Source organism: Dendronephthya gigantea, unplaced genomic scaffold (assembly GCF_004324835.1).
Source record: "Dendronephthya gigantea isolate DGI-Jeju-01 unplaced genomic scaffold, DenGig_1.0 000053F, whole genome shotgun sequence".
NCBI lineage: Eukaryota > Metazoa > Cnidaria > Anthozoa > Malacalcyonacea > Nephtheidae > Dendronephthya > Dendronephthya gigantea.
In genome coordinates, this window is record NW_021163063.1 from 1,194,702 (window position 1) to 1,214,495 (window position 19,794).

General features: G+C 36.8%; 4 protein-coding genes and 3 long non-coding RNA genes across 7 annotated transcripts; 3 read left to right on the forward strand and 4 right to left on the reverse strand.

The window, feature by feature from the left end:
- Positions 1–465: 465 nt before the first annotated feature.
- Positions 466–3,341, reverse strand: LOC114529062. The gene is made up of 5 exons (XR_003687575.1): positions 3,155–3,341; positions 2,190–2,382; positions 1,108–1,190; positions 778–907; positions 466–559 (listed from the first exon to the last, which is right to left on the reverse strand). It is a non-coding gene; the product is annotated as an uncharacterized LOC114529062 (long non-coding RNA).
- LOC114529061 (Golgi apparatus membrane protein TVP23 homolog B-like) lies at positions 3,076–4,565 on the forward strand. Its single transcript, XM_028550785.1, has 6 exons — positions 3,076–3,129; positions 3,236–3,312; positions 3,553–3,787; positions 3,859–3,975; positions 4,081–4,209; positions 4,303–4,565. The coding sequence occupies exons 1-6, from the start codon at positions 3,127–3,129 to the stop codon at positions 4,333–4,335; spliced, it is 594 nt and encodes a 197-aa protein (XP_028406586.1). The 5' UTR covers positions 3,076–3,126; the 3' UTR covers positions 4,336–4,565.
- Positions 4,566–4,661: 96 nt separating this feature from the next.
- Positions 4,662–10,699, reverse strand: LOC114529060 (ubiquitin domain-containing protein UBFD1-like). The gene is made up of 12 exons (XM_028550784.1): positions 10,618–10,699; positions 9,302–9,445; positions 9,092–9,178; positions 8,068–8,154; positions 7,803–7,973; positions 7,474–7,509; positions 7,030–7,179; positions 6,747–6,778; positions 6,287–6,352; positions 5,742–5,847; positions 5,588–5,670; positions 4,662–5,179 (listed from the first exon to the last, which is right to left on the reverse strand). The coding sequence occupies exons 2-12, from the start codon at positions 9,318–9,320 to the stop codon at positions 5,069–5,071; spliced, it is 948 nt and encodes a 315-aa protein (XP_028406585.1). The 5' UTR covers positions 9,321–9,445; positions 10,618–10,699; the 3' UTR covers positions 4,662–5,068.
- On the forward strand, positions 9,782–13,334 carry LOC114529059 (amino acid transporter AVT3B-like). The gene is made up of 6 exons (XM_028550783.1): positions 9,782–9,978; positions 10,449–10,554; positions 10,644–11,211; positions 11,316–11,416; positions 11,997–12,470; positions 13,025–13,334. Exons 1-6 carry the CDS (start codon positions 9,929–9,931, stop codon positions 13,304–13,306), a joined length of 1,581 nt encoding a protein of 526 aa, XP_028406584.1. The 5' UTR covers positions 9,782–9,928; the 3' UTR covers positions 13,307–13,334.
- Positions 10,703–11,817, reverse strand: LOC114529064. Its single transcript, XR_003687577.1, has 3 exons — positions 11,734–11,817; positions 11,095–11,232; positions 10,703–10,790 (listed from the first exon to the last, which is right to left on the reverse strand). It is a non-coding gene; the product is annotated as an uncharacterized LOC114529064 (long non-coding RNA).
- Positions 13,335–13,643: 309 nt separating the features above from the next.
- Positions 13,644–18,365, forward strand: LOC114529057 (amino acid transporter AVT3B-like). Its single transcript, XM_028550781.1, has 6 exons — positions 13,644–13,899; positions 14,664–14,769; positions 15,293–15,863; positions 16,350–16,456; positions 16,951–17,418; positions 17,895–18,365. The coding sequence occupies exons 1-6, from the start codon at positions 13,853–13,855 to the stop codon at positions 18,174–18,176; spliced, it is 1,581 nt and encodes a 526-aa protein (XP_028406582.1). The 5' UTR covers positions 13,644–13,852; the 3' UTR covers positions 18,177–18,365.
- Positions 15,347–16,295, reverse strand: LOC114529063. Its single transcript, XR_003687576.1, has 3 exons — positions 16,190–16,295; positions 15,770–15,903; positions 15,347–15,439 (listed from the first exon to the last, which is right to left on the reverse strand). It is a non-coding gene; the product is annotated as an uncharacterized LOC114529063 (long non-coding RNA).
- Positions 18,366–19,794: the final 1,429 nt, after the last annotated feature.

Genomic DNA, 19,794 nt, shown 5'->3' on the forward strand with positions numbered 1-19,794 from the left:
TAAACAGTAAAGTAAAATACTTAACTTTGACCAGACAGCACAACAATCTTGCTCAGAAAGGTCCGCGAACGATCCACGTGTATGGTTTTCTTCGGCATGGCCATTTTGAATTCGGCCGGCGAGTCTTGAACTGATTTCTATTTCAACTGTTCTCTTGACGTTCGTCTTGATAACTGGCTGTTGAGATAAACGTTAATGACAAAATGTTCAGTTCTGCTTCAGTCTATGGGTGCGGAAATTGCTCATGACATAAATTTTCAGTAAAAAATTATCATTATTGCAGGCAGAATTAAGCTCGAAACTTTAGATAACCTTGTACGCAGAATATTTCATATTGTACATGGTTTTTTGTTATTTCTGGCCGACAATTAGTAGAAGGCACACAAACATCAAAGTAAAATACTTAACTTTACCAGACAGCACAACAATCTTCCTCGAAAGGTCCGCGAACGGTCCACGTGTATCATTTTCTTCGGCATCGCCATTTTGAATTCGGCCGGGCGAGTCTTGAACTGATTTCAATTTCAACTGTTCTCTTGACGTTCGTCTTGATAACTGGCTGTTGAGATAAAATTTTCAGTTCTGCTTCAGTCTGTGGGTGCGGAAATTGTTTATGACATAAATTTTCAGTAAAAAATTATCATCATTGCAGGCAGAATTAAGCTCGAAACTTTAGATAACCTTGTACGCAGAATATTTCATATTGTAAATGGTTTTTTGTTATTTCTGGCCGACAATTAGCAGAAGGCACACAAACATAAAAGTAAAATACTTAACTTTGACCAGACAGCACAACAATCTTGCTCAGAAAGGTCCGCGAACGGTCCACGTGGATGGTTTTCTTTGGCATCGCCATTTTATCTTTTTCTCTTCACGTTCATCTTGACAACTAGCTGTTCAGATAAACCTATATACAACGAAAAAAAAGGGTCGGCTCAGCTACACTGTACTCCTTAAGGAAGGCCTATGGCCTTCCCGTAGATTAGTGTAAAGGCCTATAGTAGGAACTAGCAGCGTGCGGGGGACCAAAACGCTCTAGGCAAACGGTCCCCCTACTGGGGTCGGACAAAGCAACCGCAGATTACGCATATAATCGCCGGAACCCACCTTTTAGTCAACGAACTCCTTCTTCCTCGAACAATCTTCAATCTTGCTGAGCTTCGATCTTGCTGTCTACCTTCGATCGCCACCTATTTAAAGAAATTTTTTTTAACGTTGAGATTAGTTTTACAGGCGATAATTACCGTGTGATCATAGCAGATCACGTGGTATGATAATGTACGACAACATGCCGATCAACTCCGAACATCATCGTGAGCGATGTTACTATAAACGAATCATTAAAAGCCTAGAAAAAAGTTGTCCTTTCCTATCAGTATTTCAACATTTTAAAAGCAGTGCATTCTAGTTTTGTTTTGAAGCACAATTTGTTTTTTGCTTCTAGTTTTTTGGTTTCGTTTTAAAAGGTGAATTGTCACTTTGTGCCGAATTCTTTGTATTTCTGATGTCAAACAATCCTGTACTTTTTGGTATCATAAATATAAGCTCCTTTGTTTTGGAGACATACAACAGTTTTTTTTATATTTTAGCCAAAACATATAGCAGCAATTACAGAATCACTAAGTTCATTCTCATCTTGATTCACAAATTTTTAAAGATTCCATACGGTCTACAATAGCTGGGCGAACGTCTTACACCTAAAGTCAATCAAAGATTGTTATATCTCAATTCTTTAGCTTCAGTGATAAACAACATGAAGAAAAATAGGTACGCAATGCGTACATGTGGGTAGCCTGTAAAACATTATTAACTGCGATAAAGCTGCTATAGTCCCAAGTAAATATCAACTGATGCAATAAAATATTATTTTATAGTCTTATGTTCTAATGTCATAGACAACGGAATAAATGCCCTATAGTTAGCTGGTTGAATACAGCTATAACGAAGTCAATTTATTACACAATCTATATATTATAATATTTTATTGTATTAAATACATTTTAGGCAGATCAAAACATATATAAAAGTATTTTTACAAGAGATAGGAAATGAACTTTTTTTAACTGCAGAATAGGTGAAGAGAACAAAAAAGAGAGTAAGGTTCCGGGATGGTATAGTGAAGGGACAGAGGAACTAAATGAGAGAGCACATGTATATAATTTTGATCGTGACGTTTTACGTCTACTTACCTCATGAGGTACATAGTTGTCTGGTAACTTATCCAGCATTTCAGAAGCCTGTCTGAACACGACTGTTTCACGTGTTTCTCCGCCTCCTCCACCGCTATCCTTAGGCTGTCTGAATATTCACAATAGTTTCCAACACGTCCGTGGTTGTCTTAGCTTGATACGTTATGTCCGCGTTAGGATGCAGGCCAAACACCTATTTTAAAAAGATTGTAGTTATTCCGGCGTCAGCGATGGAGTTGAAAATTCGCCTCGGTTTTGTTTTGTTTTATTTATTTTTTTATTATTTTTCGTCGTCGCAAGTGTGTTTTGGCGCGAAATATACAAGTATTTGAAAAGTGTATTATTTATTATTTATTATATAATGGTTATTTATTATATAATGCTTATTTATTATATAATGCTTATTTATTATGTTTATTTATTATATAATGGCACGTGCGCGGTACGCCGGAGTTAACGCCAGAACAGGCGTCTTGTTCCAATAAAAAAATACTAAGAAAACTACTAAAAAAATACTAAGAAAACAACTAAAAAATACTAAGAAAACTACTAAAAATACTAAGAAAACTATTAAAAAAATACTAAGAAAACTACTAAAAAACTACTAAAAAAATACTAAGAAAACTACTAAAAAAATACTAAGAAAACTACTAAAAAAATACTAAGAAAACTACTAAAAAATACTAAGAAAACTACTAAAAAAATACTAAGAAAACTACTAAAAAAATACTAAAAAAATACTAAGAAAACTACTAAAAAAATACTAAGAAAACTACTAAAAAAATACTAAGAAAACTACTAAAAAAATACAAAGAAAACGAGTTCAAGGAATTTTAAGGAAATATAAGGAATTGTCAAAGTTTTCCTGAGGAAATTGAAAATTTGATATTTGTGAGAGTCGACTTGTGTTCATGTGTTGACTAAAAAGATCGTGGCAATGGTACGATTTTTAAATATAAACAAACCTAATTTTTGTCTGGATCTCTTGGTATTTGATGTTTTTCGGCTTTTCGCAGATTCGTCATTTCTCTAATGTTGTTCTTTAGATGTCAGACGATGCGACGGAGGACGTCGCCTTAACGTTTGGAGAGGATGATTTGGACCCGAAGCGGCGAAGACTTAGGTTACAAAATATTCTTTAGCTTCTACCAAGGATCTGTAGATCGGAGTTATTTCAAAATCATATTCCTTTCTTTCATTTCCTTAACTCTGTTTTAACCTGCGTTACTTGAGGGACGTCGTGTAGTGCACAGTGCAGATTTTGCCATAATTTGGTGGCATTTGCTGACGTGGTAGTTGTAATGGTAGTTATGGTACCTAGTAAATTGACCAGACAAGTCATCATTTGTTTTCTATTTTACAGGCATCCATTTACTGTGGCAGTTCATCTCGCATTCCGGATTCTAGCTATTGTTGTTTACCTGTTGTGTGGTTGGTTTAGCAACAGTTTTGTAACCAGCTTTGTTATAATTGTTGTGCTCTTGTCTGTCGACTTCTGGACGGTGAAAAACATTTCTGGAAGGTTACTGGTCGGCCTGCGATGGTGGAATTATGTTGACGAGGATGGTGAAAGCCATTGGGTCTTTGAATCTCACAAGGTTATAACCACTTCAATTTCTCCCCTTTCATTAGAAAGTGTTGACAACTAATTGGCAACTTCTACTTTTAGAATAAGAATATATCTTCATTAGAATCACGAATATTTTGGCTGGGTCTAGTTACCACTCCAATCATATGGATATTTTTGCTGATCACATCATTAATATCCTTGAAATTTCAATGGATGGTATGTTCAATTTGCACTGGATCAAAGTTCCTCTAATAGCATCACTAATTCATTAGATTTTTGGAAGAATACAACCATACTATGGGTATTTATTGTATTTTCCAGATCATTGTAGCAGTTGCATTAAGTTTAAGTTGTGCAAACCTCTTTGGGTACATAAGATGTAAGAAAGATGCATCAAAGAAATTGAAAAGCATGGCTGGAAATTTTCTGGGACAGCAACTGTTAAAGCAGGTACCTTGGGTCAACATAAATATCTGAATATATCGTAACCTCATCAAATTGTGTATGTACATAATGCATCTGTAAATTTGCTTTCGATTTCAGGCAATGGCATCAACCGAAGAAAACCAGCAATAAATCAGAGTTAATATCATGCATGGGGACTTAAAAGACTGAGCTTCAAACACTTAGCTTGACATTTGGGAATACTTAAACCCAGCATTAAAAACACTAGACACATACACTGTATTTAAACAAAAGAATAGGTAGCATTATTTAAACGTCATTGGTTTGCTGTAAACACCTAATGCAGTTAAAAAAACTTTTCAGGACAATAGAAAATAAGTAATTGAACAGGTAAATTTTGTCAGGTGATTGCTGTAATCCCTGTCTAACCAGTGATCTTCATAAATAACTGGAGGTTTAGAAAGTTAACCAATGATAAAGTAGCAGTCATGTCAGACTTAATTTCTCTTGTTTAATGCACAGGTTGACAGCACAAACTACAGTAAGTTAGTCTGATTAAACACTGTTGCTGAGATTAGTCAACTTATACAATTCCAACCTTTTCCTGGTGATTACCATCCATCTCTGTTCTGCCCAGTTGGACCAAAAAGCTAGCTATATCTGAAGGGAACTACAACAATTAGCCTACACAGCGAGGGGTGCAGTGTGGGTCATAGTATCTTTCACAAACTGCAATGGCTTGTGTTGAATGAACAATCGGCCATTACTACACAAGTCAAATTTGCAAACCAAAACAGTTTATTGTACGATACCCGCAATGAACCCCTGCATTTTAGTTTGTCAAATCTGAGCTGCAGTTATCTACTGGATGCTTTTCAAATGTACATCTGCTAACTTTTTGTTGCTAAAAAGGCTGCCATTTTCCTAGTATAGTGTCTTTTATAGCATCTACATACTGTGCAGGAACCCAGTAGACCCAGTATCTTGATGCTTCTGTTGGACCAAGCTGAATTGCCTAAAAAAACCACACAAAGTCAGTTAGTTTAGTTCAGGTTTCCTCCAGTAGTAACACTGGATCAATAAGAGATGATCCTTACTGGACCTCTAGGAAGAACAGTTTAGAACTGGTAGATCGAGCTATCCGGTATAGATAAAGTTAGTTTAGTTTAGGCTTCCTCCTGTAGTAGCGCTGGATCGATAAGAGATGATCCTTACTGGACCTCTAGGAAGAACAGTTTAGAACTGATAGAGATATCCAGTATAAATAAAGTTAATTTAGTTTAGGTTTCCTCCTGTAGTAACACTGAATCAATAAGAGATGATCCTTACTGGACCTCTAGGAAGAACAGTTTAGAACTGATAGAGCTACTCAGTATAAATAAAGTTAGTTTAGTTTATTGCTACATAAAGTAACACACTGTACCAGCACATGATAATCTTCATGGCCTTCTATTGGCTCGGATAAGACATTCTTTATAGAACCCATTGATATTTTTTCAGTTCTTTCTGTCAACACAAAAGAAATTAAAGTCAATCACATTTCACTAGATTTAACTCCAAATTTCCAGTTCTCATACCTTTAGTTCCAATCCATAATTGATCAACCTCAAGTTTGAATGTTAATCTGACTTTTCCAGCTGCTTTATTTAGCATTCCCGAGATAGGCTGACGTGGCAATGGTTCCTTTGAAATTTTAAATTCAAATAAAATTAATAACTCCAAACTAAACTTGGAAAATTGAATACAGCCAGGCACGGACCTAGAAGCTTAATTGCAGGGGTGCATATTCATATATTCAAGTTTAAAAGAGGGTAAAAACAATCGCTATCAAAAGAAATCAATTGGACATAAGACGAATATATGAATATGCTCCCCCCCCAATTAAGCTTCTAGATCCGTCCCTGAGTACAGCACTACATAAAATATGAACAAATATACTTAATGACTACAGGGAGAGGAATGCTTATATATTTGAGTGCTCAGAGCCTCAGAGAGGCTTGTATTAAAGATTAGCTGTATGGTGATGCTAGCTTTGTTTGGTGTGAGAAGCAAGGTGCTGGAGTGCTCATACGTTTACCCTACAGCACATGGTCTGCTTCCCTAATGGCAAAGCTATAGATACCTTTTTTGTTTTATCACCAGGCATAGCATCTTCCGGTTTGCCTTTGTCTAAAATCTTCTTGTGCATCTGAAATATTTCAATTCACAACATATGATGTTACGTACTCTACACAACCATCACAGAAATTATGGCAAAAACTACATGCTGTTGTTCTGGTTTAAATAAAATACATTCACTATAGCCAGGAAGCAGCGTGGCAGCATCTTCAAACAACTTAGCATCAAATGTGGTATAACAACTGCCAAAATAGACAAAACACTTCTCGACGTTCTGACCTGAGGAGTACTATAGAGAAGAAGTAGTATACTAACTCTCTTATACTAACTCTACAGAGAGAAGTAGTATACTAACTCTCCTGACGAAGGCCCTCAGGTCGAAACATTGAGAAGTGTTTTGTCTATTTTGACAGTTGCTATACCACATTTGATGCTAAAATACATTCAGTTGTTGTGATACCTACCTTCTGTTGCGACCAAGGCTCTTTCGAAGAAGCTATTGGATAATAAAGGATAAATTTATATACCTATCAAGAGGACCAATAGACCTTTTTCAAAATGACGTCAAACACGGAAAGTCTGATGTTACACGAAGTTTCATTGGCTCGATAGTTTTGTGGAGCAAATCAAATTTCGTGTAACATCAGACTTTCCGCGTTTGACGTCATCATAAGAAAGGTCTATTGCACCAGACAATCATCAGACTTATCACTTAACAAATTATTTGAAGATTAGTAGATGTTTTACCTGCTGCAGCAGTTTCCTCTTTCAGGGCCTTAGCACTAGGAGGAATGTTGACAGCCATGATGTCCTTGACAGTTGAACCAATCACCATCATTTTAGCATTGTTTATTAATTTAATGTCATTTAATGTTTTTGAGTCATCCTTCACTAAACCTGTAAGAAAAATCAAACAGATTAAAAAACTAATCAGTTGAACAAATGAACAAGTTTTTGCATGAAAGTCCACAGTCTTATTCGGTAAGTGGTAAAGATTGTTCATCAACTGACAGTTGAAAGCTCATGATAAATATTCAAAACCATAGACCCTTTAAACAAAATCCTGCATGGTTATGCTCTAATCATTTTTAAATAGACAAATGCTCCCAGGGACATAAGAATACTAAGGAACAATTACTGTACTTGTTTCAAAAATGATAGTGATACATTCATCACAGAACAAAGTCTTACCTTTGTACATTAACTTTTGGGTTGAAACAGGTAAACCTACATGTAATATAAATAAATAATTATTTCAACGTTTTGTTAAGCTTGTTACACTTTGCGTGCCTAGCAACTAATGACCGCAAAGCGAGCAAGCACGCAATATAATATGCGGGCTGACGCAGCGCACCTCGACAGGAACACCTAACTTTCGGATCACGTGTGGTTTCCTCGCTATTAACTTTGGTTATTGAATAACCTCATTAAATAATAGGAGGAAAAAGCAATGTTTTGAAATTTTACTATTCTACCAAACTTTCAAGTACCACATGATGTGAAAAGTCAAGTTCTCTGACCTGTCAGCGTTTCAATGTGTTTCTTTAAGCTTTCTACCGTGTCATTAGAATTGAAAGTCACATCATAGTTTTTCTTATTCCACACAACACGAAAGCTAATCATCTTTGCAAGAGATGTCGACTCTTCTGTCAAACACTCTCCAGCTTTTTCGTTCTCCGTACACTTGGTTTCTGGACAAAGATACAAGAGCACATAATCAAACATATAAACAACTACAGTTAAAACACCATTCATTGCATATGATAGACAATATATTCAAAGCACCTTTTTCTTCTCTACAAGGTCGGATGTCATCGTTTGTCACTTTCACATCAGTTGAATTGGCCAGCCCTTCTGTTAATTCAATTATTTCTGCAATGAATGAAAATTGGTTAGCAAGCAATACTTGCCATCATGTTACGTACATGGTCAAATTCAGGGTGGCAGGGTCAGAGTTTTAGAAAAGGGCACATTTCTTTCACCTTGGCAATCACATGAATAGCAGAATGGGAAACTTAAATTTACAAGTGACATGCGAACTTGCAAATCCATAGGAGAATGCATATTTAGAATAATATTACCGGTTTGTTTTAATGAGAAGAGTAGGCATCATAAATGTATGATATGTGTGTCATGTATTATACTATTACATGGTAGGAAATGGCACAGGGTTGTCCCCTTTTATTCCTGTAACTAAGGGCAATGGGGGCACAGAGTTACCCTCACTGCCCCTGTGATTCCGGCACCTCTGGTGAAATACTTCTTAATCAAAGAGTAACTGTAAGTTATAGGTTTAACAAAACAAACTGCATTTCCGATCGAGGCACTAAATGTGGATGTCTCGAGAGCTATTAATGCATTACTAGCTTTGGCATTTGATTCTGTCTTACGACTGTCAGTGAAAGTTTACTGCATAGGTTAAGTGTGTTCCCTTGACAACTAAGGTGTGTAGTACTGTATATACAAGCTGGTTAAAATATAATTATATAAAACACATTACAAGAAAGACATCTGTTTGATAAATTTCTTAACAATTGGAATGGAAAGCTGTTTGGTTTTACATTACTATAAAGCTCTGAAAACAGATGCTGCTAGTAACTCTATCATAATATGCTGACGTTTCATAAAAATAAAGGAAATTATATACTGTTAGCCATGAAAATATGACCTTTGACAATTGTCTTGCAAAAATTTATTGTACATCCGATTAATAAAGCAGCAATTTGGTGGCATTATCATTGGAATTCTGGTCTCCGTTGCAAAACAAACTCAGTTTATCGCAGCAGATTTTCAACCAGGCACCACCTACCTTTTTCGCTGCTTTCATTTTCTTTATCAACACAGGATGAATGTGATTTGCCCTGATCCATCGCCTGATCTTGCTTCTCCTCGGCACCTAGGACAGGTGAAAACATTTCCATATGAAACTTTACTCTTTCTTTCGTATCACAACGTATAAAATATAAAATTTAAAGCATTGTAAATATTTTTTTTGAATTATTCTTTTCATGGTACTAACCATGCGTTCCATCGTCCATGTTGCCTTTGACAAGACTCCAGGTTTTCTGAACGCGGAATTATCGACATTTTCGCCGCGATATATTTATCTCGATATTTCTGGCTAAATTCTCATTTCTCATCACAAAACTGGACCAGTTGAATGCTAAATCATCGAAGCTTTTGGTCAAATTTACTATCGATTGATCTGATAATCAATTAAGATGATAGAATAGTCACAGTATCCATGATTATACAATCAATAGGTTAAATCTAAATTATTTCGATCTTTTTTTGTTCATCATGATATGAAAGCACTAATTTATCGATTGTATTGATTTCATGATCTATTTCAACCTATTGATTATTCGATTCATCGATAGTAAAGTAAGCAATAATAATTGATGATCATTGACCCGTCAATATATTTTCCTTAAAAGCGTGACCGGAAATGGCTATGCAGGTCACGCGAATGTTTTGAAAAAATTCCGAAAGCTGAAACTATCTCTTTCGATGTAGAGCGTCAACAATTATTTTGCATCGTACTGAGAACTATGACGATTTTATACAGCTTCTTAAAACAAGTGGATTTCTAGGAAATGCAAAAAAATATATCTTTTTATAAATTTAAACGCTGTTATACAACAAAATGACCGGGCGAGCAGAAGATTTAGATCACGGACAAAAGCCACGTAGACGGTAATATTCAATGATGAATTCAATTCTTTTAAAAATTATAAATTTAATAATATTTAAATAGTGTAGGTTAATAATGATATTTCAAAGGGAATATCGTAACAACATAGGCTATGTCATAGCTAAATCCCACGGGATTTCATATATAAATATAGCCATATGTAAATATCACATGCTTCCCGCATGACTGGCGTATAATATTTTGTATAACCTGTTACAAATCCAGGTTGTGTCCGGCTAAAACGAGTTTCATATTACCCGACCGGTACTTTGTTAATTGTATTTTGAAGCCCAATTGCCCAAAATTTTGTGCCAAATATGAAACATGCTATTGAAAATTTTTGTCTAATACATCATTTCAGGTTTGCAAAATAATGCATCTTGACCCTAGACCAATTCCCAAATGCATGCTAGACCAAGCATGCCAGAGCATATCAGCATTGGGTGATAATGAAATAATTTTCTATTTGTAGACGTCCAATATGGAACAAAATTTCTGATTTTGCCAATGTTTTTAAATCATTTATTGGATCAAATTATTTGTCTGTGCCATTTGCATTCAAACAAAGTGGATTGATTGTAAGAACCTTGTATAAAAACAATGATGTTTTTCTCTTGATTGATAATAAATATATAACATACCTGTAATTGTGTTCCGTACCCCACAGCTTGGCATTATTGGTCTTGTCGTTATTGCTTACATCACAGACCATTGTTGTGTCCTGATTGTGAAGTGTAAGAAGGCTGCGATCGATCAAATCATGAACTCCACCTACCATTGCTCCTACGAGGGCAGTAGTGATCAGTATCAGAAACTGGAAAAACGAAAAACAAAGCAACGTTCAAATCTGGAGTCAACTGTCTCCTATGGTGATCTGGGTCGGATAGCCATGGGTCGGTGGGGAAGCCGTATCGTTATTACCTCCCTAATTGTTACCCAATTTAGTGCCTGTGTCAATTATTTCACTTTCATTGGTGAGACAATAATGAGAATGTGGCCACCTATTAACAATCATACCAGTAAATCGACCCCAAATGCAACAGCATTACTTGGGGCATCACCCTCAGAGAACCACCCTAGTGCACCCGATATCATATACCTTATGCTGATACCCTTACCAATTTTCCTCCTGCAAACGTATGTGAGGAAAGTGAGAAGCCTCGGTCCACTGAGCTCCATTGCAAACGCATGTGTCTTTTTTGGATTCTTCTCAATTCTTGGGTTCATTCTTCATGGTATGTGATTCACTTTGACTCCTGAAAGGTTATGATATTATGTATTGCTGTCATAAGTTTACCCAATTCTACTTTAACTGGGATGGTATCTGTTTGTTTCCTAGGTATTGACTTCAGCAATGTCCACAAAATTGACTTTTGGAAACTCTCAACATTTCCAATCTTTTTTGGGCAAATTGTTTGGTCTTATGAGGGCATTGGAACAGTTGAGTAATAAAATACACTTTTCCCAACAGCAGGATATTGTTTAGCTGTGTACCCAGCTCTGATGTACGCTATGTGTCTGTCTTGGAAGAATCTGTCTTCCAATGCCTAAGGGAATGTCATTGGGGACTTTGCATCAGATTCAAGATTAGACTGACCCTTCTCCCTTGCAATTAAATGCATTGTCAACTAATTACTTCCCCCTCTGAACACTCCAAGCATTTGGCACCCCCAGGTACTCCTAGGTATCCCCCTCTTGCAATGAGAGGCAGTTAAAGTTAATATAACCTTTAGTATTAAGATTAAGGCTTGGCTCACCTGATTAGAGTGATCTGTGAATTTGACAGTTGGTTAGTGGTCTGTCGATGGGTGGGGGTCAGTTGGTGGGTGATGGTTGGTTGGTAGGTGGGGTCAGTTGGTGGGTGAGGGTTGGTTGGTGGGTGATGGTTGGTTGGTAGGTGGGTGTTGGCTGGTAGGTGGGTGTTGGCTGGTAGGTGGGTGTTGGCTGGTAGGTGGGTGATGGTTGGTAGGTGGGTGATGGTTGGTACGTAATCTAATCCAATTTCCTTTACTTCCCCTAGATAATTCCTGTCGAGGCGAGCATGAAAGAGAACCGTCGGAACTATCGAAAGTACTTGCACAGCGTCATAATACTCGTCTCAATAATCCAATGCACTTTCGGTGTCTTAGGCTACATTCATTTCAGGGATGAAGTTGAACAGATAATAAGCGACAACCTTCCCTACGGAACGCTATCCATAGTCGTTCAGGTTACTTTATGTATTGGAATACTGTTCACATTTCCCTTGCAAATGTTTCCAGTTGTTGAAATCGCCGAGAACTACTTCTTGAAAGACACAAGGAGACGCACCACGGTCACAGCTAGTTACAGTTGCGACGAGTCGAGCCTGCGACCCGAAACTTCTGTAGTTCAATATGGAAACATAACTCCGACAGATGAATTGTCTGAAGATGAAATATCTGAAAACGACAGCGACGCCGAAGGAACTGAAGTATTGATTCGGAAACCTACGGGACCGTGTTCCTGTGACATGGTTAGTTTCTGAAACAAGATAAGGAGTACTTCAGTAAAGATCTCTTATCGGATCCAGTGTCACTACAGGAGGAAACCTAAACTAAACTAACTTTATTTAATATTTATACTGGATAGCTCTATCAGTTCTAAACTGTTCTTCCTAGAGGTCCAGTAAGAATCATCTCTTATTGATCCAGTGTTACTACAGGAGGAAACCTAAACTAAACTAACTTTATTTATACTGGATAGCTCTATCAGTTCTAAACTGTTCTTCCTAGAGGTCCAGTAAGAATCGTCTCTTATTGATCCAGTGTCACTACAGGAGGAAACCTAAACTAAACTAACTTTATTTACACTGGATAGCTCTATCAGTTCTAAACTGTTCTTCCTAGAGGTCCAGTAAGGATCATCTCTTATTGATCCAGTGTCACTACAGGAGGAAAACTAAATATCTTTTCTTGATCTATCAGTTTTACACAGTTTTTCACGTGAAAAGCATCCAGTAGGAAGCATTCTCTACTCGTTTTTCCACAATATCATGTAAGCAAACAAAACTTTCGTTTTTACTTTCAGGGATGGTCAACCTGGAAGAGGAATATCGTTCGTACAATTCTGGTGTGTTTGTCATTTGGCGTGGCTTACGTTTCCCGGAATTACTACGCCTATGTCGCTGCCTTGTCCGGATCAATTGGCAGTTCTCTTCTCGCCTTCATATTGCCTTGTGCATTTCATTTGATAATCGAACGAGATACGTTACCAACACTTATCGTTGCCAAAGATATAATTCTTATTCTTTTTGGAATAATAGCAGGCATCGTCGGTTTTGTTACGACTTTGATTAAAATAATAAAATAGGTTTTTAAAATTGTAAAATATTGTTAAAATAGGTAGCTATAATTTATATATTTATCTACTCATTTGTAAAATTTTATTTTATATACTATTTTAACTTTCATATTCATATATACCAGTTTTTATTATTAAACGCTACCCCCAGGCATTTTATACGTAACAAGCGACTTGCTTGTTTATATACAAACCACTAATTCATCGATTGAATTTATCTATCTATCTACTAAACCCATCGATTATTTGATTAATCGATATATCAATTATTATAGTCGATGACCAAATTGACCCGTACAAAATGTACTTTTCCTGGACCGGAAATAGTTGTGGCAGGTCACGAGAATATTTGAAAAAATTCTGTGGATTCCTATCTACAGTCGAATGATAAACTATAAAGATTTCGATGGACTGGCAGTACGATGATTTTAAACAATTATTTTGCATCGTCATCCTGCTGAGAATGGTGTAATATAGCTTTTTAAAAAAAGAGGACGAACCTACGAAACGTAAAGGATATATCCTTTTTATATACATACAATTCGATACAAAATTATGACTGTGCCGGCTGTTGATCAGAGACAAAAGACAAGTAAAGAAAGGTACAAAATATTCAACTCTCTTAGAAATTATACATGTATAAAAAAAGATTTGGTATTCATTCGAAAATATTGTCTCAATATAGTTCAACCCCATGGGATTTTAATATAAAAATATTTAAATATCAAACATGCATGCCCCGCGTGACTGCCGATGTATATTTTGTATAACCGGTTTATATCCAGATTGTGTCCGGTCAAAACAAGTTTGATACAACCCTGTACTTTGTGAAAGATTGACCATAATTTTGTATTTACCAATGGTCTCTCTAGGCCTAGGGCTGGGGGGATTTACAGCGTAAATTGCGCTAAAAGGGGCTTATATTTGAAAAATTTAAGTCACTATTCGTAATACATGTTATGCTTGTATAATTAATAAATATTGTTGAGGGGGAAGATATTTATCCTTGTATTTATCAAAGTTACCATAAACACTAGAGCAACTGAAAAAATCACTTAGTAAATTAAATCACTTCATATGAGATGGGTAGGCCTGGCTAGACAGGCTGGCCCGTCTCATATAAACAGGCCCTTAGAAATATGCACCCTAGTGTTATATATTTTGTCGAACACTTATCAGTCCTAAAACACTATTTGACTTAATCAAAATAATTCATTGCAAAGTAAAATCCACCCAAATGCACCCTGCTTGGTCATGTAATTCACACAATCATATTCTAAGACTGAGTTAGAGCTTTTATCATAGGGTAATTATAATCTATTTTTTGTTTACAGAAGCCTAATTATAATCTATTTTTTGTTTACAGAAGCCCAATATGGAATAAACTTTCTGATTTTGCCAATGTTTTTAAAGCATTTATTGGAGCGAACTATTTGGCTGTGCCGTTTGCATTTAAACAAAGTGGATTGATTGTAAGTGTCTTGTATGATAATTAATAGTTAATAATATTCTTTCTAACAGACTAACACATAAACACTGGGTTGACAGTTTGGGTTATATATGGGCCTCCCAAAAAACAGGTGCCCAATGGCGACTCGCGTGTTCAGGCAATGTAGGCATTATATAGTATATATATACATATATCCTATATATATATATATATATATATTAATATATATATATATATATATATAGGATATAGGATATATATAGGATATATATAGGATATATAATGCCTACATTGCCTGAACACGCGAGTCGCCATTGGGCTGCCTATGGTGTCTTAGGACTTTATATTACACTATGTCTTTCCTCAGAGTATTTATCTGACTATTTTGAAATAAAAAAGGCTTCCAACTTTAGTTAACAAGTCATGTATATGAGGAAACAGACCCATTATGAAATTGTAACTAATAAATACCAATAATTCAGACCAGTAATATCACTACTATTATATTATGCTATCAAAATCTCTCAAATTCTCTTACCTCCCAGCTTGGCATTATTGGTCTTGTCGTTATTGCCTACATCACGGACCATTGTTGTGTCCTGATTGTGAAGTGCAAGAAAGCTGCGATCGATCAAATGATGAACTCCACCTACCAATACTCGTACGACGATGGTAGTGACGAGTATCGCAAACTGGAAGAAAGAAAGAAAAGGAAAAGGTCAAACCTAGAGTTTACCATCTCTTATGGTGATCTAGGCCGGATAGCCATGGGTCGGTGGGGAAGCCTTATTGTAAATGCGGCTCTAATTGTAACCCAATTCAGCTTCTGTGTCAATTATTTTATTTTTATTGGTGATACACTGACAAGGGTGTGGCCACTGGCAAACAAGAATCATACCAGTAAACCCACCCTAAATGCAACATCATTGCTCGGGGCATCACCATCAGAGAAACATCCTAGTGCACCCAGTGCCATATACCTTATGATGATACCCTTCCCATTTTTTCTGCTGCAAACTTACGTTAGGAATATGCGAAACCTCGGTCCACTGAGCTCTGTTGCAAATGCATGTGTCTTCCTGGGGTTCTTCTCAATTCTTGGATTTATTCTCAATGGTATGTTGCACAAACTTATCAAAATCTCGATAAATCCTGGCTGAAATAAAATACATCGAACTTAGTTTCACATCATGAAACTTATAGGCTAGATTAGTTCAAATATATTTCTTTTAAAAGTACATTAACAAGTTTCCCATGCTTGACATTAGCCTACAAAGTGTCATATAGTTCAAATACAAATTCCTATGTTCAAATTGTTGCACAACTGTAGTGAAAATATATGAATCAGGAATGGTTTTCTATCTGCAAACAAGTCATTTAAAGTTACTTCAAGAAAACCTCCTAAGTTAAAACACAGCAGAACAAGCAAATCATAAACTTACATCGGTTTCTTAAGCACGGAAACTTCCCCAAATCATAGCAAATTTCTTCTTTCAATATCCTTTGTTTATGTCAGAAATACTGCCAATTTCCCGGTCATTCCTTCTGTGTTATAATTGTTATCACAGCCAGAACTCTGACGGTGTCTGTTTTGTTATCCAGGTATAAACTTCAGCAATATCTACAGCGACAACTTCAACCTTTTCAAGTTCTCGACATTTCCAATATTTTTCGGGCAAATCGTTGGCGCTTATGAAGGCATCGGAACAGTTGAGTAGAATTTTATATCACCCTTCTTGAGAAACCATAACTGACCACCCAGAGCTAATCTTTGAGAATCTGTTTTTATATTCCTAAATCTAAAGAATTGCAAGGGTAATATTTCTCGCCATGAGCCCAAGGCCAAATACTAACGGTAAATCCAGTAAAGCATTTAGGTCCTAAATGGTTTTAGAAAGTTGTCACTTGTCAGACTAGGGTCAGATTAAGACCTATCCCGTGGGTTGACAGGCCAGAAGAGGTCAAGGGGGCTATGGGTGTAGATGTGGACAAAGAGAGGGGGGTGAGAGGGAGGGGGGTGAAAGGGGGGATGAGAGGGAGGGGTGAGAGGGAGGGGTGAGAGGGGTGAGAGGGGGATAGATGTGACGGGGACTGAAGAGGAGAGGGGGTTGAGGGATGAACGAAAAGACTTCCCCTTCTTTTTCAATACAATACCCCACAATGACTTTCTTAATCTCACCTATATTCTTCTTGCCTACATTAGATAATCCCCATCGAGGCGAGCATGAAAGAAAATCGTCCAAACTTTCGAAAGTATCTTCACTGCGCGATATCTCTAGTCTCGATAATCCTCGGAACTTTTGGAATCTTCGGCTACATTCATTTCAGCGATGAAGTTGAACAAATAATAAGCGACAACCTTCCCTACGGAACACTATCCATAGTCGTTCAGATTACTTTATGTATTGGAATACTTTTCACATTTCCCTTGCAAATATTTCCAGTGGTTCAAATCGCTGAGAATTTCTTTTTTAAAGAGAAAAGTGAGCGAACTACAATTACAGCTAGCTACAGTAGCGAACATTCGGGCCTACGACCCGATACACCTGTAGTGGTTCAATATGGAAGCATAAGCCCGTCTGAAGAAGAAATATCTGGAGAAGAAAACGATAACGGAAGCGTCAACCCAGTATTAGTTCGGAATTCCAGGGGACTGTGTTCCTGTGATATGGTTAGTCTCTGAAATGAAAACAAGACAGTAAAGATATCTTATTGATCCAGTGTTACTACAGAAGGAAACCTAAACTATACTAACTTTATTTATACTAGATAGCTCTATCAGTTCTAAACTGTTCTTCCTAGAGGTCCAGTAAGGATCATCTCTTATTGATCCAGTGTTACTACAGGAGGAAGCCTAAACTATACTAACTTTATTTATACTGGATAGCTCTATCAGTTCTAAACTGTTCTTCCTAGAGGACCAGTAAGGATCATCTCTTATTGATCCAGTGTTACTACAGAAGGAAACCTAAACTAAACTAACTTTATTTATACTGGATAGCTCTATCAGTTCTAAACTGTTCTTCCTAGAGGTCGAGTAAGGATCATCTCTTTGACAATCCAGTGTCACTACAGAAAGAAACCTACACTAAACTAAACTAACTTCCCCTAAGGGTTTTGGACATAACTAACATTCAAATTTTTCAGGGATGGTCAACCTGGAAGAGGAATTTCGTTCGTACAATTCTGGTGTGTATAGCATTCGGCGTGGCTTACGTTTCCCGGAATTACTACGCATATGTCTCTGCCTTGTCCGGATCAATTGGCAGTTCTCTTCTTGCTTTCATATTGCCTTGTGCATTTCATTTGATAATAAAACGAGATACGTTACCAACACTTATCGTTGCCAAAGATATAATTCTTATTCTTTTTGGAATAATAGCCGGGATAGTCGGTTTTGTTACGACTCTAATTAAAATAATAAAATAGTTTATGAAATTTGTAAAATATAGTCAGAATAGGTAGCTATAATTTATATATTGAGCCTAAGTTCTATTTTTTTAGTTTTTGTGAATGGTATAGCTTACTGGGGCTCTAGGAGATTATGAAACCCTGATTTTATGAAAATTATTGACATTGTATTATAAATTAACATCGACATTTTCCTAATGTTTAAATTATTAACAACTGTATTTTACAATCTTTTTGTTCGTTATACTGTTTAGGTTTCACAGTTAATAGGATTTCCTGTAGTAACACTGGATCAATAAGAGATGATCCTTACTGGACCTCTAGGAAGAACAGTTTAGAACTGATAAAGCTATCCAGTAGAAATAAAGTTAGTTTAGTTTAGGTTTCCTCCTGTAGTAACACTGGATCAATAACAGATGATCCTTACTGGACCTCTAGGAAGAACAGTTTAGAACTGATAGAGCTATCAGTATAAATAAAGTTAGCTTAGTTTAGGTTTCCTCCTGTAATAACATTGGATCAATAAGAGATGATCCTTACTTTACCTCTAGGAAGAACAGTTTAGAACTGATAGAGCTATCCAGTACAAATAAATTTAGTTTAGTTCAGGTTTCCTCCTAGCTGTAATAACATTAGATCAATAAGCGGTTATACTTACTGGACCTATAGCCTAGGAAGAACAGTTAAGATAAAACCTTTCATCTTGTGGCGCGCGCAACAGTCTAATCAGATGACGTTAACAACGCCACGAAACACGACAGCTGAAAAGTTGCCAAAAATGATGCGTCGAAAAGTCTACAAAAGAGTGCGTTTCGACGTAGACCCATTGCTGCATCGGGACTCGGAGACCTCGGAGAATGAGACCATCGAAGGAGTACACGCCCATGAATCCATGGTTTTCGAGGAAGATCCGTTTGATGCAACCAAAGACTTTGGGGAAGGGGTCGTTCTGACCGAAAATGATTTCTGGGATTACGTCTACAGTCATGTTTGGACAGGACGACTGCGGGTTGACGAAGGATATTTGTTGAGGACTTTAATACGAGTGAGTTGAAATATAAAAATCTTTTCAATACCATATTTGTTTTCAAGTGTTTGCCTACACGAAAAGCGCACTTTTTGTTCCTGTTTGATGGAAACGCTAAACAATGCTGTGATGTTCAGCACAAACATGGTTGTCGTCAAGTTGCACCGATTTGTTGAACTTGGACGAGTTTTTCAAACCAAGTAGACACTCAGCTTCACTCAGGTGCAAAGACAAGTTACATTTGATCGCCAAGACGCCAACGTCTGACCTTTCATGTTAAAATCCTGGCAATTCCAGTGCATTTAAGAAACCTTAAGATTAAATATTTTACTTGGAGGGAGAAGGAAAAAGAACCAACGCTGTTCTGGGGCAAAGAGAGGGGGAAGAAAGGTGGGCAAAGGCCGCACTCACCCTACTCCAAGAAAGGCCAATTCACTTCTGACGTATGGAATATAGTCTGTTTTTGATAAAGCAGTACTGCATTACTGCATTCGCTTCAGTGCATTTGCTGCCCATAAACCTCATAAGACAACAGATTATAAAACATCCATCAGAATTCAAAAGTGAATTGGATCCAACAAAATTGGATTGGATCGCGTTTTTATCCCA

Excerpts from the sequence above, each read along its gene's own strand:
- LOC114529061 (XM_028550785.1), top strand. Across the intron at positions 3,788-3,858 it reads GGGTCTTTGAATCTCACAAG|AATAAGAATATATCTTCATT; the intron begins GTTATAACCACT and ends TTCTACTTTTAG. Across the intron at positions 4,210-4,302 it reads GACAGCAACTGTTAAAGCAG|GCAATGGCATCAACCGAAGA; the intron begins GTACCTTGGGTC and ends TTTCGATTTCAG.
- LOC114529060 (XM_028550784.1), bottom strand. Across the intron at positions 7,510-7,802 it reads ACACATTGAAACGCTGACAG|GTTTACCTGTTTCAACCCAA; the intron begins GTCAGAGAACTT and ends TATTACATGTAG. Across the intron at positions 7,180-7,473 it reads CCAAAAGTTAATGTACAAAG|GTTTAGTGAAGGATGACTCA; the intron begins GTAAGACTTTGT and ends TTTTTCTTACAG.
- LOC114529059 (XM_028550783.1), top strand. The coding sequence starts at position 9,929 with ATGACCGGGCGAGCAGAAGATTTAGATCACGGACAAAAGCCACGTAGA. Across the intron at positions 10,555-10,643 it reads TCAAACAAAGTGGATTGATT|CTTGGCATTATTGGTCTTGT; the intron begins GTAAGAACCTTG and ends CGTACCCCACAG. Across the intron at positions 12,471-13,024 it reads GACCGTGTTCCTGTGACATG|GGATGGTCAACCTGGAAGAG; the intron begins GTTAGTTTCTGA and ends TTTTACTTTCAG.
- LOC114529057 (XM_028550781.1), top strand. The coding sequence starts at position 13,853 with ATGACTGTGCCGGCTGTTGATCAGAGACAAAAGACAAGTAAAGAAAG. Across the intron at positions 14,770-15,292 it reads TTAAACAAAGTGGATTGATT|CTTGGCATTATTGGTCTTGT; the intron begins GTAAGTGTCTTG and ends CTTACCTCCCAG. Across the intron at positions 16,457-16,950 it reads CTTATGAAGGCATCGGAACA|ATAATCCCCATCGAGGCGAG; the intron begins GTTGAGTAGAAT and ends TGCCTACATTAG.